Here is a 25,907-nt window from a genome sequence, read left to right on the forward strand (position 1 = left end):
GCAGGGCTGGCCCCCTCCTTGGCCTTTGTAGCAGGCGCTGTCCCTGCCGCCCCTGCAGGATCCGCAGAAGGGGTAGTCGGGTGCGTCTCGGGCCAAAGGCATGGGCCCATCAAGCATTAGAGCAATTGAAAAAGAGCTTTAAAAAAGTTAGTAGTGTGTAACAAATGAGCAACTCTAATTTTCTAAGCAATTTCCAGGGACATTGCCCACGTGCAGGCTGAGATATTAACAAACTGAGGAGCAGAGCACCTGCTCGATGCCCCGGGACCCCTGAGAGCCCACGTCTCAGAGGAAATGGTTTATCATTGCTCAGCCCTTAGCAAGTGAAATACTGTGTCACTAGAATTCCCTTCTGTAACGTGAAGTCATCGATTCTCAACAGGGTATGTAAGCGATCAGGCCTGTAGGTCTGGAGGAGGGATGGGACACGAGGCCGACTCTGTGAAGGGATGACGGCTCCATTCTAGGTGAACTGGCTCGGGACATTGTTGGGAAGCTCAGAGCTGGGTGATGGAGAGTGGGAAGAGAATGGGATTGGTAGGCGAGAGCGTTCCGTTGTTAGTAGAAAATAATCAAGCTCAACATCAAGAAGATACTAGGCGCAGAGGGGAAAGAAGGCTAATTCGGAACAAGCCATCCATGTGGGCAGAGGCCACCGTTGTGGCCGGAGCGTCTGCTAGTGTAGTCATGAGACCTTCTTTCCAGCTCCAAGGGCCTTCCTTCAGGCCATCCTACAGGCTCTGGCCTTTGAGAGATAAGGCATGCTTGGAATCCAGGCCTTGGCTGTGCGATCTCGGGTCATGCCCGTGCTCTCTCTAACCCTAGTTGGCTGTCCCTAAGATGGGGATTATAATAATGTCTACTCTCACAAAGATTAAATGGATGGATGGATACATGTAAAGCACATAGCACCTTCTAGGGTAATCAGTACCCCACACATTTTAGTTAACTTAAAAACTTGAGGATATTCATGTGAGTTTTTCCATGCTCTAAAAGAAATTCTTACCATTCCAAGATCACAAGATGACCATGCCCACTTTCTAGACGTACTTCTGTGGTCACTGAGGTCATTCCTTTTACTTTTTCTCCTGACTTGATCCTCTGAACCAGCGATGTCCAGCCACAGCTCCCACAGTGACCACGGTCCACAGCTGCGGCATCTGAAACAGTAGCCTCTGGCCACACACAATGGGCACACGCTTGAGCTGTGGCTTGTGCTACCGAGAAAGTGCATTTTTCATTTCAGTTAATTAATTAAGATTTCCATAGCCACACGTGGCTGGTGGCTACCGTTGATTGGCCAGAATGGCTCTAAACCATGACATTTTTTTAGAAAACAGACCAGAGGGATACCACCTTGCTCCTTAGCTAACATGCAGAATCTCGCCAAAGTCCGTCTCTGTTCGATTTCTTACCACTCGCCACCTGCAGGACTTTCTGTGGCCTTGTTTCCTGTATCTGTCCAGTAGGTTTACAAAATACAGGTTGAATGAGTTGAACTTCTTGAGAGTAGCAGCCGCGTGTTGTGGGAAATATCTGGGACGTTTCTCATTGCCTTACCAGGTTCTGTCCCGTCCAGTCTGTTTGCTTTCCAAAAATCCCATCAATCACACACAGAGGTACAAGGGCAAAGAAATCACAGACAGAAACTATTTTCTTAAAAACAAGACTTAGAAATAACCAAAGGCAAGTCCTTTATACCTTTGAAGCCACACTATTGTGTAAGTGAAGTGTTTTAAAATAAATTTTAAGTCCGTTCCGAGAAGTTTTCCCATGTAGTAAGAGTTTTTCTACCTTTGGTGGAAATAGAGTTTATAAATCTAGTGAGTATCTGTCTTAGAGCTTGATTACTGCTGTGGAGTTAGACAAAAAAGGTTACTGCCTTCTCCTTTTGAGTTAAAGAATGACATTTCTCGCCCGTTTATAATTCTGGCCTACTGTTGCTCGGTAGAAATTTCTTTTTTTAGGCTTCTTAAGAGATCTGGTTAAAAAAGATGTTAAAATTATTAAGGTTGGTATTTAAAACATATGATTTAGAAGAATACAATTTCCTGAGAAATACTGGATTGTTTTTTAGCTCAAACACACACACACTACCATTTAAAAGTTCGGGCTGTTACTCTTCTATCCAAGGACGCGTTATCTGCCCTGGTCTGCACAGAACGGATTCTTTCTTTGTTTTAAATGCAAAAATGTTCTTATCGAAGCTCTTCAAGATATTTACAGATTTTGCCTTTGTTTCCTCAGAGTCTCATTAATGTCACTCCCTGAAGATATAGATTTCTCTCCTGATTAATCTGGAATAACAGTCCTCTGTACTTTCACCTTAGCCGGGATCAGAATTCGCGGGTTTGCCTGGTAGTGACACTCCCCTTACCCCCAGCCCCATTTCTGCAAGTCACAAAGCTTTCAGGCCTCTCCTATATCATTTAAAATTCCTCCCACTCAGTCTTCCCGTTTGGTGGGAATTTGCATCTGTAAATTTTTAAATCCATATTTCTGTGAGCTTGGGGTTCAGGCTCTGCCTGCAACTGTCTTTCTGGGCCCCTGATAAAAGTACTTTCTCTTGTCAGGCAGCTTCACACAACGAGTCCTGACCCTTGCAATAACACCCCTTTGCTTTAGACCGCGACTCAAGGACGAACATCGTTTTAAATTCCATCTGTGCTCCAGCAAGTTTAGCCTCTGTGCTCTTCCCTTTCTGTAAGGAACAGTGGCGGGGCGGGGCTTAACAGGGGACATGGGTAGTGCTTGACTCATTGAAAAAATTAAAATACAGAACTTTTGAAAGAAACATCGCTAGTGCCATTTCTCCTTGGCACAAGGATCTGTCTCAAGCTACAGCCAGACGTGTGATTGTGGTATGGGTAATGACGGCCTCCGTTTTCACACAGGGTTCTGAGTGCTAGTCAGGGAGGGGGCAAAAAAAAGAAAGTTCATTTAAATGGACGTGTGTGTGTGTGTGTGTGTGTGTGTGTGTGTGTGTGTGTGTGTTGTGTATCTTGCTGCAGGAGCCATAGGACTACAAAATTAGCCGAATCGGTGAATTACAAGATACTTCAGTCTTTGTAAGCGTCGCATACAAGACAGTGAAAAATGCCTAGTTTCATTTTTGCTGTGTTATCAGCTGGATTTTTTTCCTGCAGGATCTCAGTGGGGAATAACTCGCCTCCAACCTGTCTGTCCCCTTCAGCAGTAGGACAGGCCTGTCCCCTAATAGACTCACTTCTGGTTGTTCACACGTCAGACGGTGTTTGCTTATGACTCAGAAGCTGCTGGATTAAACGAAGTCTTTAGTTGGGAAAGTATTTATCAAAAGCCACCCCAGGGTTTGAAGTCCCGTTCTCCAGCCTCCGGGTGATGGTAATTCAGCGGTCCCTCCACTTGAAAGGGAGGCAGAGCTGTGTTTCCCTTCTCCTTGTGGAGTTGTGAGGGTCCCTTCGGGAATGCTTATTAGCTGATATCTTGCTGGGGTTGGACCTGGAGTGGGATTCGCAGGGACAGGGAATGAGTGGCAAGAGGCAGTTGGAGAATAGCGCTCTTCAAATGGAAATGAGGTTTTAAAGGGAGGAGGGCATTTCCCAAGCAGACATCTCTGTGGCAAAGATAAAGAGGACTTGGCGGAAGAGGCTTCATTAAGCTCTTACTCCCGTCTGCAAGGGATCCCACTGCCCCAGCTCCCAGCCTCCAAAGGTGACTGACACTCTATCAATGTCATTTGAAGGCAAGTACATCCATTTAAAAGGCTGATATAAAGGCAATAACAACTCATCAGAATTACGCATGAGTTGTTATACAATGTGAGTGATAACAGTAAATAGGTCCAAGAAACGTGGAGATGAAATTCCTTGCTGTGGCACCTGTATTTCATGTAATGTTTCATACTTTGTTGACATACTGTCCCAGACATATTTTTCTATATAATGCAAAACAGTGGAAATCATCTCCTGTCGTCTAGAGCTTTAATTGTTCTTTCGTCATTCCACGGAAGCTTTATGCTCATTTTATAAATTTACTTTAAGCTCATTCTGTAGAGCAAAGCTTCAGGTTGTTCTCCTTTGCTGCTGGTTGCTAGATCGTTCCACACCCTGAAGTACACACACCTAGTTCCAGAGACTGAACAAGGAAGGAAAACTCAATTTCATCAAATTAGCAGGTTGGAGAGAGAGAGAGAGAGATCTAAAGTAGATGGTGAGTTGAGATCTTGACCTAAGTGAGATTTTTAGAGTTCCAACTGCTTTGTGTGGATTTAAAAAATCAGTTACATTTGGTATTATCTTTTTTTTTAAAGATTTTACTTATTTGAGAGAGAAAGAGAGATAGTGAGAAAAAGCATGTGCACAGGGCAGAGGCAGAAGGAGAAATGGGCTTCCCGCGGAGCGGGGAACCTGATGCGGGGCTGGATCCCAGGACCTTCGGGATCACGACCTGAACCAAAGGCAGATGTTTAACTGACTGAGCCCTCCAGGTGCCCCACATGTGGTATTGTCTTAGGGGCACCCTCCAGGAATGACCCGTCAGTGTGAATTGTGAAATGTTCTGCATCTCTGCCCTGTCCATCCAATGTCAAGTTCAGATTTTTCCCTTCCTCTTTGAAGTAAGAACGTTGCATTATAGAGGGAACAAAAAGGTGGTGGCCTTGTGTTTACTCATTCAGTCTTTTCATTAACCCTTAACTGGTTTGTGCCCTAACTGTGTGGGGCCCTGAGGCTATGCACGTGCGGGGTGGGGGGGGGGCTGGGGGACACACAGACATTATCTTTACTTCCCTGGACTCTTCCGTGGTCTACTTGGCATTCTAAAGTACAGGTCTTCACATTCAAAAGTGGATTTCTCAAACTGTGGCCACAATTTCTTACTTGATACTGAGAATCTCAGCGTAGGAAATCCTCCACCCTCTCCAGTCAGTAATCTACACTATGGTGCTCCTGCCTGTTCAGCAGTCTGAAATGTTGTAATGCCCCTGACGTTGACACAGGAACGCAGAGGGGGACAGTGAGCGTGAGCGTTCTGTTAGGCAGCTGACAGGTGCACGCATGACCAGCATACCCCACTCGGATAACGGGCAGTCATGGGTTTTCTCTTTCACGAAATCCGTTCATCAAAAACCAGGAATCAAACAGCTATTGAGAATCTTCTGCGTTTAACTTTGAAGGATGTAATGCAGTCAAATGTTATTCCTGGTCTCAAGCTTTCTAAGGGAAAAAAAAAAAAAGAGGAGGTTGGCTTCCTAAAGAATTTCCTGAGCCCGTGGTTTAAGTTGGAGGCTGTGCTGGGTGTGTAGTAGGTCAAGACTCATTGCCGCTGTGGCTGGCGAGGAAGGGGAGGGGGGCGGGTGGATGGATTATTTAGCACTGGATGGCCTTGCTTCCTATTCAGTGTGACACACACAGTTTCGATTCAAGATCTTTAAAAGGGCTTGGCCATGTGGGCTTATGGTCTAGATGTGTCTTTTTCTAGGTACCATCTCAGTGTCTCTCTATCTGGATATAAATTAAGGAAATATGTAGAAAATTGCATTAATATTTCATGTAGTACCTATTTCCTATATGACACTGTCCTAACCCTTACAGTAAGTTATGCTATGTGGTTATCTCCCTGTTGGAAGCTTTTGATTTTTTTATGCAACAGAAAGAAAGAGTTTTTGATGTAAGTGAATGAGCATCAATTGCCCCTGTCACCTTGTTGGATGATTTGGAAAGAGTCTCTTAGCTATTAGCAGGCTATTAGCATAACAGACATTAAAATGATTAAAATACCAGTGATTACTTCAATCCCTAGGGCTATAAAAAGGTTTTTTTACAAAGCGCATAACAGAAAAGAAGCAGGTAGTTGACTTGAGGGGATCTATCTGCCTTTGTTCCCAAAGAGCCTCTTAGCTCCTCATGGAAACAATGACATGATGTGGGCCACATTACCGATTTGTTGATAGTTTTCTAAGGAGACATCAGAATGTCTAAGAAAGACCACTGAGCTAGGAGTCTGGGTTCCAGCCGTGAACCTGTCCCCGATGGGTTGTATTAACTTTCCAACCTGTCTGAGCCTTCTTCTGAAGGTGGGAAATTTCCTTTTAGCCCCTCAGACATTTTTGTGACATTGAAATGCTGTGGTGTGTATGGAAAACGGGGCCATGCCATACAAGGTCAGGGGCAGACTGGAAGTCAAGGATAGCACGACAATATGTTGTAAGGCTTTTTGATTGATTACGGGGTTCAGTTAAAGGTTCTCTGTGATGCAGTTTCAGAATACAGCAAATGCAAGTTACAATTATGTGATTGAGCCCTGGAAGCTTGGTCCCTGGTCTGCCCACTGGAGATCCAGCTAACTTATCCAACTGCCTTTTTCTTTCCCTCCCCCCTCCCTTTTTTTTTTGGTAGAATATAACTTGTTTCTTTCAATCTTCTCAGTTTTTTAGGTTTTTGATTTCATGTTGCATCTCTTCAAAAGAATTCTCCCTGGTTATCCTCCCACAGAATTCTTCCCCCCTCTTAGTTTTGAAGTGGCATGTGTCCTGCTTTCACAGAAGAAGCAAAGAATAAAGTAACAGGTTAATGATGAGTTGTTCTGTAAAAGAAGGTACACAAAGGGAATTTTACAGCTCTACAATTTTCTACAACTCTGATTATACTATAAACTTTGCCATTCTGTAGTTCTTCACATCTGCATATTTTCTGGGAAGAACTTTCGTGAACATTGATGCACATTTTTGCTATTTAATAGTAGCTCCTTCTGTTTTATAAAAGGAAAAAAAAAAGAGTAGCATCTGTTTGACTGACTTCTTTTGTGTGAAGCTGGCACTTGGGAGAGCTTGCACACTCCCTGTGATTTAACATGGGTCCAAAGGACGGTGCTATTTCTCACACTTTGACAGCTCTGGGTTTTGTTGTGTTGTGTTTTGTTTTTTAAGATTTTATTATTTGAGAGAGAGAAACCCAGCGGGAGCAGGAACACAAGCAGGGGCAGAGGGAGCAGGAGAAGCAGGCTCCCCACTGATCAGGGAACCCGATGTGGGTCTCGATCCCAGGACCCTGGAATCGTGACCTCAGCCAAAGGCAACTGCTCAGCCAACTGCCCTTATAGCTCTGGGGTTTTAAGCCAAGAGCCCCAACTGTGTCTTTAACGGAGAACAGCGTGATTCCTGGGGGAGGATCCTGCTGGGAATGAGTAGAGGAGAGTGTGCCGTGGCCCATCTGGGTGAGCCATCCAGGATGGCCCTGACGGCCAAGCTCAGAGGTGGCAAGGAGCCTTCAGAACTGGTGCCACAGCCCAGCGGTGATTCTGCCTTCAGATGCCCAAATGACTGACAGCTAATGGAGGGTTCTTCCAGGAAAGTAGAAGGGTCAGTTAGAAGAAGTTGGTCTACGGGGACGGATGCCGGGAGGGGACTTTGCAGGGTATCCCTGTGTAAGGGATGGTTAATTGCAGTGCTTGGCAGTGTAGGCAAGTGCCTGTATCTATGACCCTCGAGCGGGCACCCCTCCCCCCAGCCGGCCATGCCCAGAGCCCAGGAAGCAGTAGCAGCTGCCGCCCTAGGACCCTGCCAGGGAGAAGCCACCTCAGACGGCAGGACACAGGGAGAGCGCTGATCAGTGTGCTTACAAGGACCCTCATGAGCGTCCTGGGTCCAGGACATAAGCCATCGCAGAAAGCCCGTTGTGCTGAGTTCAGAAGGACAAGGAGCCGTGTTTTGCAGAGTAAAGCAGTAAAATACAAGATGCTCCGAGGGCTCCAGCGATGCCAGCTGCTTGTCAGTTTCACAGTTTTGTGTGCCGCAGGCTCAGTGAGCTCGTATTTTACGACCACTTTGGTCCAGAGAATGTTTTTGCCTTCCTTCTAATACTACAGAGCAGTATTAGACCCAGGGAAGTTCCTGACTAGACAAGCAACGGTAACAAGTGTACGTATAGTTAACCCAGCAGCGGAGTGCGTATTGACATCTACCAGGCATGTTAATTAGAAGCATAAGTAGGTGACGTGCACATTTGTTACTGACCAAAGAGGAAATCAGTATGCTCACATGTAAGTGACCCCCACGGCCCTCTCTAACGTCTTCCAGTGTCTTTGTTTGGCAAGCAACCTGGGAAAAGTGTGCCAGAAGCTAAAAATGCAGTTCACATCTGTGGACTTGATTTGGTGTATGTCCACAGGAAGCCGAGGGCATCTCTCCGTGAGGTCTGAATTTGTATTATAATGCGAGAAGGTAAAGGCTTGTCTTTTTTTAGAAATAAAAAAAATTAAAAAAATAAAACCTGTTTCAGTTACACACAAGATTAAGCAGCTCACTTTGGGGTGGGGGGGGATTATCTTTTTGTGCTAGGTCTTTTTGCATTTGGTCCATTTGGGTTTCCGTTGGTCTTGACCTAGTGGTCAGGAATCCTTGCTGTGTGCCCTTTCGGGGCATGATGCTTCAGAGGAGCAGGGAGATCTCACACGGCATCCTTCACTAGAACTAGCCACAGAGACGAGGAGTGTGTGCGGGGACAGGGACAGGTGTAAAGGGTGAGGAGTTTCTCTCACGCTCCCTGTAACAGGGAGCTGTAGGCTAAGTGACAACTCTTATTTTAAACCTCTTCCTAGTTCCCTAAAAATTGGCTGAATTTTCTACCTGTGTCCTTCCAGACATTTTTTAGAACAGAACTGTGTTTAACTGGGTTTGATGGTATGTTGCCACATAAAATTAGTGGCACTTATTTGATGGTTTAGTCCTAGACATAAACAAAGCAGAAACCTCGCTTGTAAGAGTAGTTACTATGAAAGTGTCCCATACTCACAAAATTTATTTTGGTTTTCCAACTAAAGCCATTCTTTTGAAAAGACCTATTCTTTATTCAGGCATAAGAGCCCCAGTTTTTAGTATTAAGAAGATCATTTACATATGACTTTGTCCAAAAGGTTGGAAATGACATAATTCCACCCAGAATCTCCCGTCAGGCGCGTGTGTTCGCACACGTTTGTGTCAGCACTCTTCTAAAATATTAGTCATGATTATGCATTTATATAATGTTTTTCCTCAAAGATTCGAGCTAAATTACAATGTCTTAGGAAAGGCTACAATCGAGGAGCATGAATGAAATATTTCACATGCCTCAGCCGTCTGTTTTCTCTTTGCTTTTTCTTCCTTTTAAGCCTAGCCCAAACCCAAACAGGCTCTGGAGATACACGTTGGTCCACAGGATCCAAGGTTCCTGATACTTTCATTCAAATATAACTCCAAAACCCCTCACTTGGATTCCCTGACAGGTACTCTCCGGGCCCCTGCAGGCTTTGAGACCAAAGCCCGGGGTTCACCTCACTACCCATTGACTTGCTTAGAGCACCCAGCAGGCTGGAAGACAAGAGTAGGTTTTCTTAATATTTTGTTATGACTGCCATATCCCACCTCATGATTTCTAATTAGGTTGTTGGTCTCTGGATGAATCAGTAATCCCAGGGGATGTGTCACCTAGTTAAAGAGAAAAACACTGGGAAATAATACAAGTCCATGAGTAAACGTTGCAGAGCCTTGGAGTTTCATGAAATAATGATGATAATAATAATAATAGCCATGCAATCCAGTGTAAATCTGGGCTTATCAAATTGACCAGTCGTTTAACTAATGTGTTGAGGAGATCCAGGGTAATTTAAACTTGCCTAGGTTAGAGATAATTTTGGTTTGAAGGAAGGAAAGTTAAAATAAAAGATGAAGTAAAGTTTAATAAAACAGACAGGAGTTTCTCCTTCAGATGGTTTATTCAGTCCCTTTCTAAACTCAGAGGGTAGCACCAACCATGCATTTGGTTTCCCGAGCCAAAAATCAGGTCATTGTTGTATTCCTACCTGTTTTTCCAAGGACTGTTGATTTGATGGGTGAGAAGTAACTTTCATCCAATACTGCTGTACCTTCCGTACCTCCTGTCCCCCCAGAAACTCAGGATATCCTCTGTAACTCAGGAGTTCGAGTTCCACATGATGTCTGAAAAAGACCTTATTGAGGTATGACTGATGTCACAGGGCTGTAGACATCTAAAGCACACAGATTAGTGAGTTTGGAGATAAGTATACAGCCTTGGAACCATCACCATAATCAACACCGTAAGTGTATCCATGGCCTCCAGAAGTTTCCTTCCATCTACATATGTATGTATGTTTCTCTTGACATAGACCTTCCTTTGCTTATCACCCTGGGCACTCTGTGAACCTTTTAATCTGGTTTTACGTATCTTTTAATTCTGGAGATTGTCCTGTATTGTTTCTTAATCATTTCCTCCCCACCTTTCCCCCCCTCTTCTCTTTCTGGTACCTCTGTCTAGACATCAGGCTTCTTGGATCCAACTTTAATTTTCACATGCATGCGTGCTTGTAACAGTTTTAGAGAGGTCCTTGGTTTACCTTGGTCTTAGTAAACTTTTTTTTTTTTTATTTTTGAATTTTAGCTATCATGTTTTTAAATTTCAAAAGTTCTTTCTTATTCTGTAAGGATATGGTTGGTCGGTTACCCTCACTGCGGGGTGATCTGGTGGCTTACATCTAATTACAACTCATTGTCTTTTTTTTTTTTTTAAGATTTTATTTATTTGACAGAGATCACAAGTAGGCAGAGAGGCAAGCAGAGAGAGAGAGAGGAGGAAGCAGACTCCCTGCCGAGCAGAGAGCCCAATGCGGGACTCGATCCCAGAACCCTGAGATCATGACCTGAGTGGAAGGCAGAGGCTTAACCCACTGAGCCACCCAGGCACCCCTCAACTCATTGTCTTTTTGCTAGAAGATCCTCCTTCTAGGCTGATCAGCATTCTGAAGCTGGGTTTGGAGGAAGGGGAGATGACTGTGGGTCTCATTTTCCAGTGAGACTTTCGCTTAACCTTTTGTTTTCAGCCATGCTCTCCTCTGTTGGAGTCCTGATCCTTCAGGCGGAGTTCCCCACACCGTTGCTCCTGCCCCCTAGAGGTAGGGGTGGTTATTGCCTGCCATGTAATGCTCAAACTTTCCTTTGTTCTCTCTTTTCTAAATCACCCCCTCCTAGGAAACCTTCTCTCTCACTTTCGCCTCCTGCAGTGCCTGGCACTTCCCGTCCCTTTGCCCCTTTTCGGGGGGGTGTGTAAGGGGAATCGTCACATCTTTCCTTGTCTCCCTCTACGTCACTCTTGGGTTTTGCCTTCCTCTGCTCTGCTGAACCATCAGCACCGTTCCATTTCCCTTCTCCCTGTGATTGCCGTAGTTTAGAATTCCAGCTGTCTCGAGTTTGGTAGATGGTCAGCTTTGTTTCTGTTTCTCTTTCTCCTCATTCTTACATGATTTGGAAAAGAGGCTGAAATGTCCCTCTACCATCTTGAGAACGGAAGTCTCCTTTTTAAAGAACCACACCTTCCCCTAGGATTTCTCGGGGGGAGAGTATGAGCAAGCTTCTGCGTTGACTCTGGAACATCCGGGGAGAGACACCCCTCGGTCAACATGGTAACCAGGGGGATGTGCCCTGGTGCTCAGACTTGAAACTTACCCAGGCTTCCCTGCGTTTGCCGTACTGTGCCAACTGGTGTCCCAGGCTCCCTTTGGTCAAGGTAATAGTGCTGTTTGCACTGTGTAACTAATGAGAAACTTGAGAGAGGTCTGGCTTAAATCACAGTGTGAGGCTGACCGGTCTCCCGTTCCTGACCACTCCCCGAAGCACATGAGAGTGTGCTCCAGCACGTCCCATTTGGGGGACTGGAACTCTAGTTCAAGAGAGCGACCACGGCAACTAAGAACCCCACTTTGACCAGATGGGCGCTCTGCTTTCCCCTTGACTGTGACGGCGTTTACTGCTTTTGTTTTTCACTTTTCTCAGACTCCGTAGAAAAGGTGACCTGTGACGTAATTCTTAGTTCTATAACTGTCCTTCTTTCAAATCTGTTCAGATCGTATGGGAGGCACTTTTAATCTGTTGAAGTTTGTTCATTGCCCTGTGTTCAGTGTGTGTGATTTCCATGTATGCAACTTGGTTAAAATGTATTCGGGTGTAAGAAGTTTGCAGACGACCCAGAGAGACAGGATATATCATGCAATGCCTAAAGCAATAGCTTGTCATTAACCAGAGCCACAAGCCTGATCCTGGATGCTGCTGGTTCCTGCTGGGTCATAGACAGAGTCCCCATAAGCCAGGGATGCTCCTGGGGGTGTCTGGCTCTCCTCCGTGGTCTGGAAGCCCTGAGCAGCCGCGCCGAAGGCTCAGGCCGAGCCCCCCTACCCACCCGCTCTTCTCCGCCCAACAGAGGGTGTTCCGAGCTCTGCCGGATCCCCATGGTGGAGTACAAACTGGACAGCGAAGGCACCCCGTGCGAGTACAAGACGCCCTTCCGGAGGAACACCACGTGGCACCGCGTACCCACCCCGGCCCTGCAGCCCCTGGCCCGGGCCTCCCCCGTGCCCGGCACGCCCGACCGACTGCCGTGCCAGCAGCTGCTCCAGCAGGCCCAGGCTGCCATCCCTCGGAGCACCTCCTTCGACCGGAAGCTGCCGGATGGCACGAGGTAAGGCCTTTCCTCTGGGACGGCCGTTGCGAAACTCTGGGGCTTGAACTTGACATTACAGGGAGGACCTCCTTTCTTGGCTTGTTTCCGAGTTCACTTGTTCTGCACCAGCTGGCAGGAGGGGCGGCAGGGCAGGCCCCAGATGTGGTCGTGCTTGGGATCCGTCTCATACCTCACCCAACGGAGCTGCCCCAGGCCGGCCCTGGTGGGCCACGCCTTTCCCTCTCCTGGTCCTCCCGGTCACCTTGCTCCCTACACCTGGACAAGACACCTGAGAGAAGGGATTCTTCTTAGATAAGTGCAGGCAGTTTTGAGTGTAAATAAAACTGCAGAATCAGTGACCAAATCCCATCATCCTGATGTGTATAGTATTTTAAGAGGTCCCAAGATCATTAGCGTTTCCTTGCTTTTTTTTTCTTGTTTTAAGCAAACCGAGTGAAGTTTAAAATTAACTTTTCTTTTTTTTTTTTTAAGATTTATCTATTTATTTTAGAGAGAGAGAGAGAGAGAGTAGGGAGAGGGGCAGAGGGAGAGAATCTTCAAGCAGACTCCCCACTGAGCAGGAGCCCACGTGGGGCTCGATCTCACAACCCTGAGACCGTGACCTGAGCCGAAACCGAGAGTCAGACACTCAACTGACCAAGCCACCCAGACGCCCCTAAAATTAATTTTTCAATGAGAAGATGCTCTTGTTTAAAAGTGCATGTATGTGGGGCACCTGGGTGGCTCAGTGGGTTAAAGCCTCTGCCTTCAGCTCAGGTCATGGTCCCAGGGTCCTGGGATCGAGCCCCACATCAGGCTCTCTGCTCCGCAGGGAGCCTGCTTCCTCCTCTCTCTCTGCCTGCCTCTCTGCCTACTTGCGATATCTCTCTCTGTCAAATAAATAAATAAAAAATTAAAAAAAAAAGTGCATGTATGGCATTAGAAGCTGGTGAGAATTTGGGGGGCGCAATTCACAGTAGGTAGTTTTAAGTGAACGAAATGGTAAATTCGTCTTGTTAATTGCAGCCACTTTTTATTTCCACTTTTTTGTAACTTACGGGCCATGGCGACGTGGTGAGTTTCCGCAAACTGGTTTGCCAGCTCTGGTCTCCTAAAGTGTTGGCAGCAAGGGCGCTGGGCCTGCCTGCTGACCCTGTGGCAGCTCACCGCGGCTATTACTCACACTCTCTCCCCAATCCGATTTCCTCATCTGAAAAATAAGCTTAGTCATAGTAGAGAACTCTGCAGAGCATTACAAAGGTGGACTCAGTATTTGCAAACTGCTTCTGGAACCATTCCCTGGCACATAGTAAGGCTGTATAGGTATTACCAACAGGAAGATTAAAACTTGAGGTCTTTCTCTGCTTTCTCAGTCTATTCTTGACAGGTCAAATGCAGAAACAGCATTCCTTTAACTTGACATTAAATCATTTCAGCTCTGGGTCTCCTTTCCCAGAGGTCCGCTGAGTTTATAAACTCCCCATATTCAAAGAAGCGCACATAGGTAGCTCACAGGAGGGGTCTGCGGGGCCCGCAGAGCCTCCCTTAGTAAAGTAAAATTTAGTGAATTATAGGGGGGATAAAAAAAAAGACCTGGAGGGTTCTAGCAGCAAAATGGAAACTTGGCAAGCCCATCTTTATCAAATGGGTTCTCATGAGCATTACTTATTTCTGTGTGTCTGAAATAAATAGGATTGCATCCAATGGATGTGTGAAAATAAATGGTTTTGACAAATTTAGAGTTCTGTCTCTGCATGGGTTTTAAATACAAGACGAAAACATGCCTTGTGTTAAGTTTTCATTGAGCAAGTAATAGTAACGTTTTCGTAATTCTGGATTCTGGTGGGTTCTTATTGTGGTTCTTCCATATTTCACTGGAGTCGTCACTGAGCTTTAAATCTCTGGAGAGTGACGGCTTGTTCCTGCCCCATCCCTTTCCTGTAACGAGCTGCCAGCCGTGAGCCACCCGCTGTCTCTGGCCTCTCCCCTTCTTGGTCTGTCGGTCCAAAGTGCATTCCGTTTCATTCTGCGATGTGTATTTATTTCCTCCTTTCCTTTGTTGCTGTCAAATGAGTTTATTAGTAAAGCGGGATGGGCCGGGTCCCCACATGGACACCTCGCAGATACGTTGCTGCCCTGTTAATGATTCTAGTCACCGTTTCAGAAGTTCGCCCAGCAACCAGTCGTCCTCCAGCGACCCCGGGCCTGGCAGCAGCGGACCCTGGAGACCACAAGCGGCATATGACGGGTACTGCTCAGTCCTCCCTCATTGCTGGCCCCTGGGAGGGACCTGGTCAGGGGCTCGCACAGAAGCATTTATCGTGTGCCTGCTGTATATGAAGCCATTTGGGGTATGGAAAAATGCCAGACAGGCTTTTAATAAGTCCCTGTCCAGGCCAGAAAGCTCACCGTTCCTATGCACGTAGAGCTCGTTTGTCTGTTTTCGGAGCCTGCCTGTTTTTTTCATGTGAATAAGGAAAGTCTTTCTGAAAAATGAAGGATTTGGGGACTCTACAGTCAGTAGCCCTTGGGAGTTGTCCCCTCACTTAAACTGCCAACACGGAATAAATTCACAGCCTCTCTGGGAAGTGCATCTTCTCCAAAACACGGCCCCAGATCGGAAAAGGCAGGTCTAGCATTTGGCCGTCTTTTCATGCCTCCTGTTTGAGAACAGTAGAAGGGTGCCTCATACATCCAGCTGAGTAGTGTCCCTTGGAGTGTGTGCCTGAATGTCATATCCAGGAGCCGGCAGCTCAGGTACAGCCTGAGGACACGTGGGGACACAGAGATGCTGAGCTGGACAGAAGCAGCAACTCATGGGAAACATTCATGACTTCTGGGAGGAGAAGGTGTTCCCGGCAACATCGCTGCCCTATATTGCTTTTAATTGGGTCTGGAGACGAGAGAATGGCCAGGTCAGATGAGAAGGGCCTCCCACGGGAACAGCAGCTTTCTGTTACCGCTCTCACAGGTGCGGAGGGAAACGTCTCTTCCTGGATCCCGCTTCCCTCTGGTCTGGTCTTAGAAGTGGATATTTGCAGTCAGTTACATGTGTGTCCCCTACCTTACATAGTAGATGGAGTTCTTAAAAAGAACTTGACATTTTTCTCAGTCGAGTTGCATTTGGAAAGTGGAAGGGATTTTTTTTTTTTTGGATCCTGGAAAAACCGTCCCTTTCTTTCTTTTGGAAACGAGGATCTGTCACGGAATCCTGTAGGAATCACTTGGAGATAGGAAGAACTTTCCTGGGATTTCTTTCCTTTTTAAGATTGTATTGTCCTATGTGGGGTTTTCATAAAACGGAGTCCACCTAGATGTTGTCTCAAGCCAATCAATGGACTTTCTTTTCCTTAAAAAATTGGACTTAAGGAAGTATCAGGGCCCAGGAGAAAACAAAACGAAACGAAACCGCAGCAGTGAGCTCCTCCTTGGTTTCCCGGGGACAGCACAGCTCCTCTGACCCTGGGCAGCTCTCCAGCCTCCCGGGATCGGCAGCCTTTTTGTGTCTACATGTGGCTGTCACCCAGGTGCCTCTGTTGAGCCAGCGGGGAAACGAGAGTCCCCGGTTCCAGGTGCTGAAGCTTCTCTGGCAGGGTTGGGCCGGCAGACAGTGGCCCTTCCGTTTGCCAAAAGCAGCCTCTGCTGTGGGGCTTCCCTGGGACGGGCCCGGCGGGAGCAGCACACAGGGTGGGGGACGCACGGGGTGGGGGGGTGCACCCAGGGGACACCCGGCGAGCAGGCCACTCAGCTCTGTGCTCTTTGCAGATGCCACTCTCCTCTGCTGCTCGAGCACCAGGGCGCGGGCCCTTTGGAGTGTGAAGGAGCCAGGGAGCGGGAGGACGGCCTGGACGGAAGCAGGCACCTGGGTAATGAGACATGCAGCTTGGCAGCTGCCCAGCCCTTCTGTCCTGCTCCCTCTTTCCTCCCATCCCTCATCCACTTCATTCCTGCGTTCATCCCATTGGTCAGCACCGTCCTGCGACAATGCCCGTGCGGTCGGCTGGGTCTCCCAGTGTCACGGGGGATGTGGTCGTGGGTCACCGTACTGGTGGTACCGACGGAAATGGAACCTGAGCTTTATGTGAGTTGTTTTGTGGACGCTCAGGGGATATCCACTGGTGAGACCAGAACGTTCCAGAACCACAGTCTTGTTCATTTCCCCCAGACCATTTTGTTGTCTGGCTTCTGTGTTTGCTTTGCTCTTTTGTCAACACAACAGATTAGAGATTCAGCTCTTCTCTTCTTCGTGTGACAGAAACCAAATGGCATGGCCCGCCCTCCAAAGTCCTGAGTTCCTATAAAGAAAGAGCCCTGCAGAAGGACAGCAGTTGCAAGGACTCCCCCAATAAGCTCTCCCACGTAAGTCCTCCCTTCGCGGGCTACCCTCTTGCATGGCCGTACTGAGCCATCTCAGCACACAGTGGGAGCTGTTCCAGCAGGGACTCTCAGTAGAGGCAAGGTAAAAATAAAGGAAGACGTTAAGCTCCTTTTTTTTTCCTCCTTGATTTATAAAGAACCTCCAAGAAAGGTCACACCGTAAATTATTGGCAAAACCAAGATTATATCCTCAGCCTTTTGATCCTTGATACCCAGTGTAATAGTTACTAAATCACAGTCCTGTTTTTAATCTGTGAATGGTTCACTCCCTTGTGGGCATTACCTGGTGGGCTTGGCCAGAAACCAGGAGGCGGTGTGTGTGTGTGGCCGGAGTGGCTCTGCCCACAGCTGGCCCCTCACTGTCCGGTTCCTGATGGTCCCCGGTAATGCTGGCAGCTGCTGACTAAGGGGCAGACTGCACTCCAGCCACGCCCGGTGCATGGCTCTCGGTCATTGGCACACGGGGTATCAGTTACTCATTTACTCCTCACCCGCTGGGGCAGCCTCCCAGGCCACCATTGCTCCATGAGGCACAACTTTCTATCGAACGTGAAAACACAAATTGTGGGTCATTGCCACACAAAGCCAACAGTTTTGAAAACTTGCAAGTGAAGAAATTTTATCATTTCCTAACTTCGTTACTTTTTCCCCTCTTCTTCAAGAGGCCTTAGCAAGCTCCACAGCCGGGGACTCGGGAACACGTGTGACATTCCTCCCCCTTGTGCTGTGGGGCCCTTGTCTTGAGTCAGCCCTACAGCAGCCCTAGAATTCTACCTTTACAAGTCTCAGTGCTGGTTTAAGCAAAGGAAGGCAGGGGTGGGAGTAGGCCAGGAGAGTACCTGCGTGTGCTGCGAAGGTCAAGGGCAGGGGGCATGTGTAGAGCTGACAGGGTGACGAGATGAAGAAGAAACGCCAAGGCTCTCGACGGCAGGTCAGGGCACAACTTGTGCTCACGATCCTGCCCTTTGCTGGGGCTTCCAAGGTTCCCAGGCTGTGCAGAGCCACCGTGTCTGTAGGGGACCCATCAGAGGGGACCTCTTTTGTCTTCCGAGGACCGCAAAGAGAGCCCTGCTCATTAGCACCTGGGGCACCCAGTGACTTGGGCTCTCTCAGAGAAGTCACTTATACTTACAATGCACTTTGTGGCTGCAGGACATTAGAGAGTATTATCTTGCTGGGCCCACAGATTAATCATCCGAGCTCAACACTGGGAGCAGAGAGAAGGGCTAAGTGACAAGACGATATTGTGCCGCTGGGATTCAAACCCAAGTCCTCTGTCCACACCCAGGGCTGGCACTGTAATTAGTCACAGAAGAATTTTTTTTAAGATTTTATTTGTTTATCTGTCAGACAGAGGTCACAAGTAGGCAGAGAGGCAGGCAGAGAGGGGTGCTGAGCAGAGAGCCTGATGTGGGGCTCGATCCCAGGACCCTGAGACCATGACCCGAGCCGAAGGCAGAGGCTTAACCACTGAACCACCAGTGGCCCAGGAGAATTTTCTTGATAAAAAGCTGCTCTCCCCCCTTTATTTAATTTTCCATGTGCTTTCTCAGTTTGTACAACATGTGTTGGTTATTTTCTGGCTATGACACTATAGTAATATTTCCGTGCTCCAGGCATGAATAATTGAACAGAGATTTGAGAAGATTCCTATTTAACTTTAAATGAATTATGAGAGGAGTTAGGAATCTGGGACTTCTACATCAAATCAGAATTTTTTTTTTTTTTTTAAGTGAGTTCTCTTCTTGCCTCCTGTTGAAGAGCTAGTAGAAAGGGCTCAGGTGCCATCCTCTGGTCTGTAGCTTTGGGGATCTGGGTGAGACTAACCGTCTTCATAAAGAAGCAAGGTAGGGGCTCTGTCTGAAGCCTTTCCATTCCTCTTCCCAAGATTGGAGACAAAAGTTGCTCCAGTCACTCCAGCAGCAACACACTCTCCAGTAACACGTCCAGCAACAGCGACGACAAGCACTTTGGGTCTGGGGACCTGATGGACCCAGAGCTGCTGGGGCTGACCTACATCAAGGGGGCCTCCACAGACAGCGGCATCGACACGGCCCCCTGCATGCCCGCCGCCGTCCTGGGCCCCGTGCACCTGGCGGGCAGCAGGTCAGTGATCCACAGCCGGGCCGAGCAGTGGGCCGACTCCGCCGACATTCCGGGGCCCGACGACGAGCCAGCGAAGATGTTCGCGGTTCACAGCTACGCACCGGCCATCTCGGCGGGCAGCGCGGCCGACGGCAGCATGGGGGACCTCAGCGAGATCTCGTCGCATTCCAGGTCAGTGCCCTGGGGGTGCCCCTGGGTCCCGCAGGGGTCAGGGAGGGGCCTGAAATGGGAACAGCAAGGTAGCCTGGCACCAGGCTGCCCAGCCACCGGACTTCGAGTGAAGTGCTTGTATCGGAAGTGTGATTGGGAGATTTGCGCAGCAGGTGGCTGTGACTTGACTTCCACATTCAGCCACAGAGAGAGCTACGCACAGGTAGGAAGTGCTCCAGTCAGGCCACTGACCTCTCTCTCCCAGTTTAATCAGTTCCTACAAGGAACTGGTTGTAGAAGTGGACAGAAGCTGGACAGTATTCTGGTTGCAGCGCCAGTAACCTGGGGAGTGGGGTCTGCGTTGTCTGCACGCAGCCCCCTCTGATGAGGGCGGTGCCCGTGGCTTCTGTGTTCCAAAGGCCCCTTACCAAACAGGGGCACCCGAGGTCTGAGAGTATGTTCAGATCATCAGTTCAATATTTTTTTTTTAATAAAGACTAACTAAATTTACAGGAAGTGTTTTCCAAGTGTAGATGTTTAACATGAAGTTCGAAGTAGCTTTATACTCTTCTGCGATGTGTGTCTGTACAGTGGTTTTAAAACCCCTCGATCATTTGTGATTTCTGCTGTCGGAGACGAGACAAATCCGTATTTGTTCAGGGTTGGTGGTGGACAGAAGTTAACCCCTACACACCGACCATCCTAGAATTTCCCTTCTTGTCTGCAAGGCTTCCTAACTCAGCTCCCGGGTACTGTTGGGCTTTTCCCCACAGCCCTTCTCAAGGCCACTGCTGCCTGCCAGACCTTCTCCCTTCCTCCCACGGTCCCCTGGGGACTTCGTGAGATCTCAGCTTGAAGCCACGAGGGGCAACCCCCTATGCAGCCTGCGGGCAGGGAGAGGAGGGATCCGCAGCCCCATTCTCAAAGCCAACATGCAGAACGTTTCAGCTCTCTGCCCTGGACATCAGGGGAGGTCACTTCTGTGAGCCTCGCACACGCGCGTACATATTCACTGCCGCCGTTGCTCTTTTCTTGTCCTGTGGCTCCCCCTTCATCAGTGTCTTACTGACCATCTGTGTCACTTGAGGGCATTCATGTCACAAGTCAAACTCCCCACTAAGTGTTTCACACAACATAGGCAGTACTTTAGCTCCTGTGATGGAAAGGTCTAGAACTGTCAAAGTTCTTCTGCTTGCAGCTATGTGATAACCCCCCAAGACTGTCAGCTCCCATCTTAAAGCTCCACATGATAGCCTGTGTAGACTTAGGGGGCACCTCCTGGTCCAAGATGGCCGTGTCACCTGCAGGCCCCCTGAGCCCACGCCCCAGTGTCCACAGGAAGAAAGTGTGGTCCTTCTCCAGTTTCAGCAAAAACTCCACCCCCGCCATCTCCACATTCCCTCCTCACGTCCCCTTGGCCTTACCACTGTGGTAGGGGGTTCCACCGTCTGAGGGAAGCAGTGCCCCCCGCCTCGCTGGGCCTGTACCATGCAGCTGAGGGGTGGGGAAGACAGCTGCTTCCCCAGAAGAAAATCGGGGTGTTGTTCCACCAGGAGAAGGGGGAGCGGGTGCCAGACAGGGGAATCGTAAGGGTCCCCCCACACTCGGTCTCCTGTTGGGGCATGGGGAGCTTAGGATATGGAGATTATTTTCTAAAATAGATGTTCTTACTACTGTTTACCGGTTCTCTTGAATAATTTCACTGGAAATATGTTTAGTGATATAACTTCTGTAATACAGACGCACCGGCAAGGACTTTCGCAACCCGCATGACTCCTGTCCAACTTCCGGGACATTCGGAAACCGGACATACTATAGAAATCCCCTTGGGATGTTATACCCTCCTGATGTCTTGTTCGGAGTCTACGGTTTGGTAAAACAGCTGACTTCAGGATCCCTGGTTAGACAAATGTAATGGGCATCGCAAATAGAATTTTGTAGCACTGTTATGGGAAATTTCTGCGGAAGCTGCCTGGAGGGCACGTTCGTTTATAAATAGAGGCAGGGATATTTATAGGCCTTTGAAGGAGATTTTCTTGAATACCTTACCCATTCATTAAATTAATGGGTGACGCTATTAGAAAGTATATAAAAGTGGGAGATTGAATTTCTGATTGATTGTGCTTTTTTCTACCACTTGAAACTGAACGTGTGCACAGCTGTTGGGGAAATGATACATGCTGAGGGGCTGGAATCCTTTACCGCAGGGCTGGGGTTTTCTTGTGGTTCTTAGCGGATAGGGACTTTGAAGCCGCATTTCAGCTTACACTGTAGGCTTTTGCTCAGTATGGAACTCAGTCATTAAACTGAGTCTTTGAATCCTTCCTCCTGTCCGTCCCCTGACCTGCGCAGGAGGACTAGAGAGAATAAAACTTAAAATATCTTGGTTTTTAAAAATTTTAAAGATTGTTATGTGTATGTATGTATAAAATACTTTATCTTGAAGTACTTGAAGCATTAAATATATCCTACTTTACATGTAAAATGTTTGCAGTAAGATTTGAAATCTCTGCAGGTTGAGGTAAAAGGAATTTTGCTTTTGAAAACGTCTGTCAGATTCTCCGGACCCCGAAGGGCCAGTGCCCCGACTGGGCTCTGCGTGTCTGTGACGACAAACCGCCAGCCCCCCACGCTCCTCTCCTGTCTGTGTTCGGGCTGAGGCGTGGTCACCCAGGAGCCGAGGCCTGGTGCTCATGGGCCACTGTTGTGACTGGGAGTAGCCCAGGTGGCAGAAGGAGCAGAATGAACTCGTTGTAGGGGCTGACCCCAGGGCCGACCGCCCTGGCTGAGGTCCCACCCCGCCCCCACACACTCTAGATACGCCATCCCCTGTCTGCCTTTCTGCTTAGCACTCACCCCTGGCTGAAATGGTTTGTGCCTTCTGTACATCTCCCGGCACAGCGCTGTAGCTCCCCAGTGCCTTCCTGGGGCGTCCGGAGGCTGGGAGGCACTTGGCCTGTCTCGTGCACTGCGTGTGCTTCTCTGCACATGGTGGCCTTGGACTCCTTGGGACACGATGGAGGGCGTACAGGGCAGCGTGCTTGGTAAATGCTTACTGACTGAGTTCACAAACCCACTGGGGGGTTTCTCTGGAGAAGTGGGAGGCACGTGGGATCGATCCGCAGGTCCCGGGTCTGATTTTCAGGAGCGCAGATCACTGCATGGCCTGCTCTGGTACCGCCAGCCCTACCAGTCCCAGAGCCCACGCGGTGCTCCCCAGCGGCCGTCCAAGAGGAAAGCATGCACAGAGCTGTGTATGTGGTAGGATTCCAGGACTGGGCCGAGGGACACGGGGGACGTCAAACTCTTTAAGACTAGCTTTTGTGGCAGGTGGAGGGGTGCGCGGGAGTCATCCAGAAAGCCGGACAAGCACAGGATGCAGCTTGCTGTCTCTGCTGCTCAGACCTTTAGTTCAGGAACCCCTCCCCTCTTTTTTTTTCTTTGCTGTGAGGGCAGGACACTTAGTAAGTGCTCAGAACCCAAAGCAGGACCATATCAGCCTAACCAAGGTTTTGCAAAGTGCAATGAAGCAAGTGCAGAAAATAATAATAATTTCATGTTCTGGCCTCTCCTGCAGAAGTGCTCCTGTTAACTCTTGTTTACTGTTCAATTCATGTCCTTTTCTTAGTGGCAGTGATCGGAAGTTGGGAGTGAAACTGGAAAGTAAGAACTTTAGTCTAAAAGGGAAGGATTCATGAAAAGCTTCCTGCCAACATTCTAGAATATCTGCCCGTTTCAGGCAAAGCCTTTATCATGACGTTTCTGCGCTAAGCCTAGAGTCCTGCCCTATTGCTCATCAGATCGATTCAGCAGATTTGTTCCTGGAGTTTAAAAGTTTATTTATTTTCTTTAGTAACCTTTATACCCAGTGTGGGGCTCAAACTTACGACCCCAAGATCTTCTTAGAGTTTCAGGTTAAATATTTTACTCTTGGGGTACAAGACAGTCTTAATCAAGTCTGAATTAGCAAAACAACTTTTGTAAAAAACTGTTTCTGACTGCTGTCCTTATTCACGGTACATCCTCCAGAGACGTCATCTTGGTCATTTCAGCAGGGAGTGTGAGTGACTTACGCAGCATGTTGACCTTCCCAGACCTGGGGAACTTGGAGACTTTAACAGTAAAACATCTCAGGGATAATCAAAGGCTTCAAGGTACATGATACTTCTGAGTAGCTAAAGTCAATGCATGATCCTTCACTGGGCTCCGAATGGGGAAGCTAGTGCCATAAGCATTTCTGGAATTAATGGGTGATTCCCTGAGTGTGGTCATCATGTTATTACCATGTGAATAACAATACCATGTGAATAAAAGAAGGAGACTATCCTTCTTTAGGGACTTATGCTGAAATGCAGGAGTATGACGTCATGAAGCATGCAACTGATTCTCAAATGGTTCAGAGAAGAATAAATAGAGGAATAATGCAGATGTAGCAAGGTGTTAACAGTTAGCGGCTGTAGATGAACGATAGGTGTTTTGCTACTGTTTTTATACCTTATCCCCAGATCTGAAGTTTTTCAAAAATAAGCAGCTTACGGGGACAACATATGAGCCTTCAGACCCCATGGCCTGGATGTAGAGCTTTCATTTTGGAAGGTGACTCCCGGGTGTGTACCCAGTAAATGGAAGGAGTTCATTAGCTCCCTTAGTCCTTGCTGCTTCCCTGGGTGGCTCTGGGCATGGGAAGGCAGGAAGACGTCTCCCCCGAGGGTCTGCAGTCTAGAGCCCAGAACTGAAGTTGCTTTGAGTCCCACGCAGGAATGCCAGACCTTCATAGTTGTAAATGAGTTGTTTTATTTGTTTTGTTCATTTAATTTTTTCATTTACCGAAGCGTCTCCAGCTATGTAAACCCTCAAAAATGAGTTGGTTTATTTTGTTACCCTATTTCCTTTTGAACGTTTCTAACAAGTCCATTTTAATAGCCATTCTTAATTTTGGACTTTTTTTTTTTTCTACTGCCTGCTTCGAAGGATACTTGCTTGATTATGTAGGTTTTCAGGGAGGTAGGTGCTTCTCAGGGGTTCCAGAATAAGGCTATAGTTCATCCTACCAGGAGGCCTACCCTAATTTAAACATTTACATTTTTTCGTGTTTGTAAAGTAATCCCCTGATCTCTATTCTTACTCATTTTTTATAAGACATTCTTTTGTCAGTCTTCCTGAAATAAAAAAGGTCTTTAGGCTTTTATATTTCTACAGGTGGTTATGCAGTCAGTGGGGAGTCCTTCTGGCCTTAGTTTAATCACTGACTTTAAAAATTTTGTGTTGTTTTGTTTTAGGGTTTGCATCACTTAAATTTTATTTTGTGGCCATTATAGTATGTGGTCATACGGCAAACACGCACACAGCCACCAGATGCAGAATTGGCATTTCTCTGTCAGAAGATCCCTGTGTCCTGCACACCCATAGCCCTTCCCTTCTTCCTCAGTAGCCACGAACTCGCTTTCCTGATCCTTAACTCCCCTCGCATCGCCTCGTTGTTTTACTAACTGAATATGTTGTGTTTCTGACCAACACCATTTTGCCTGTTTATAAACTTCCTTTAAAAATGGAATCACACTTGACGTATTCTTTGTGACTTGCTTCTTTGGCTACACGGTGTCTGTGAGGCTCACCCGAGTTGTTTGTGGGCTTGGTTCATTATTCATGGTGTATCCCCTTTATCCGTTCTTGTTTAATGATTGACCGTCTAGTTGGCTACTGATGATTGAGGTGGCGCCGTTGGGGACCTATTACGATCAGTCCTCCTGTCCGCACTGCGGCCTCTTTCCAGTCGCACCCGTGCAGGGGTCTGTCTGCGGTTTCCACTGAGGAGCGGAATTGCTGGGTCACACGCTGTGCCCCGCATGCCTTCGCAGGTCATGCCCAGCCTGCCTTCCAGACTGTCTGACATGCTTTTCACTCCTACCAGTGCTGGGAGGGCACCCATGGCAGCCCAGCCAGCACTGGACACTCACTGTCAGACGGTCCCACGTTTGCCCGTGTGGCCGGTGTGCCGTGGTACTCTGTCGTGCTTTGTGTTGGCATTTTCCTGGCGGCCACTGAGATTAAGGACCTTCTTTGGGGTTTCCCGCCTTTTGAAGCATCACTTTAAATATGTTACTTGTGTTTCTCTCTGATTTTCCTCCAATTGTTTTTTTTAAGATTTTATTTATTTATTCAACAGAGAGATCACAAGTAGGCAGAGAGGCAGGCAGAGAGGGAGGGGGAAGCAGGCTCCCTCCTCCAGTTGTTTTTAACATGCTTCCAGCCACAGGCATTCAGCTTACACATGGGCATCCTTGGCCCCTGGAGGAAGGACGGCTGGGTCTGCCACACCCCCCCAGGGGTAATGCGCCGTGCCCCCGAATCCGGAGGCATGTCAGCACTGCCGGAATCTGGTTCTATGACAGCTTTTGTCTGTTTTTCTCCTCAGTGGTTCACACCATTCAGGAAGCCCCTCAGCTCACTGCTCCAAGAACAGTGGGTCTCTGGATACATCCAAAGTCTACATCGTGTCTCACAGCAGCGCCCAGCAGGTCCCCGGGTCCATGTCCAAGCCCTACCACAGGCAAGGGCCAGTGAGCAAGTACGTCATTGGCTGGAAGAAGTCGGAGGGCAGCCCGCCGCCTGAGGAGCCTGAAGTGGCTGAGTGTCAGGGGTAAGGCGGACGGCGGCTCGGCCCTAGGCAACCTCACGCGTTGTGGGGATCGACTAAGCACATGTGTTTGTCCCCCCTCCATAGAAGTATATTTTCTAAAAGGAGTAATCCGGAAACATCTCTGTAAAACATCTTAAATGTTCACATTTATGTTTCTCTTTGAGAGTCTC

At 48.0% G+C, this 25,907-nt stretch overlaps 1 protein-coding gene across 1 annotated transcript in view; it reads left to right on the plus strand.

The window, feature by feature from the left end:
- Window positions 1–25,907, plus strand: part of LOC111160492 (signal induced proliferation associated 1 like 2) — a 213,605-nt gene that overhangs the window by 157,571 nt on the left and 30,127 nt on the right. The window contains exons 12-17 of the mRNA XM_022523640.1: window positions 12,225–12,482; window positions 14,629–14,712; window positions 16,230–16,330; window positions 16,720–16,823; window positions 18,730–19,118; window positions 25,513–25,737. Of these exons, the coding sequence (XP_022379348.1) occupies window positions 12,225–12,482; window positions 14,629–14,712; window positions 16,230–16,330; window positions 16,720–16,823; window positions 18,730–19,118; window positions 25,513–25,737 (1,161 nt within the window). The remainder of the gene's footprint in view (window positions 1–12,224; window positions 12,483–14,628; window positions 14,713–16,229; window positions 16,331–16,719; window positions 16,824–18,729; window positions 19,119–25,512; window positions 25,738–25,907) is intronic.

Source organism: Enhydra lutris, unplaced genomic scaffold (assembly GCF_002288905.1).
Source record: "Enhydra lutris kenyoni isolate GAN:26980312 unplaced genomic scaffold, ASM228890v2 scaffoldscaffold76, whole genome shotgun sequence".
Lineage (NCBI taxonomy): Eukaryota > Metazoa > Chordata > Mammalia > Carnivora > Mustelidae > Enhydra > Enhydra lutris.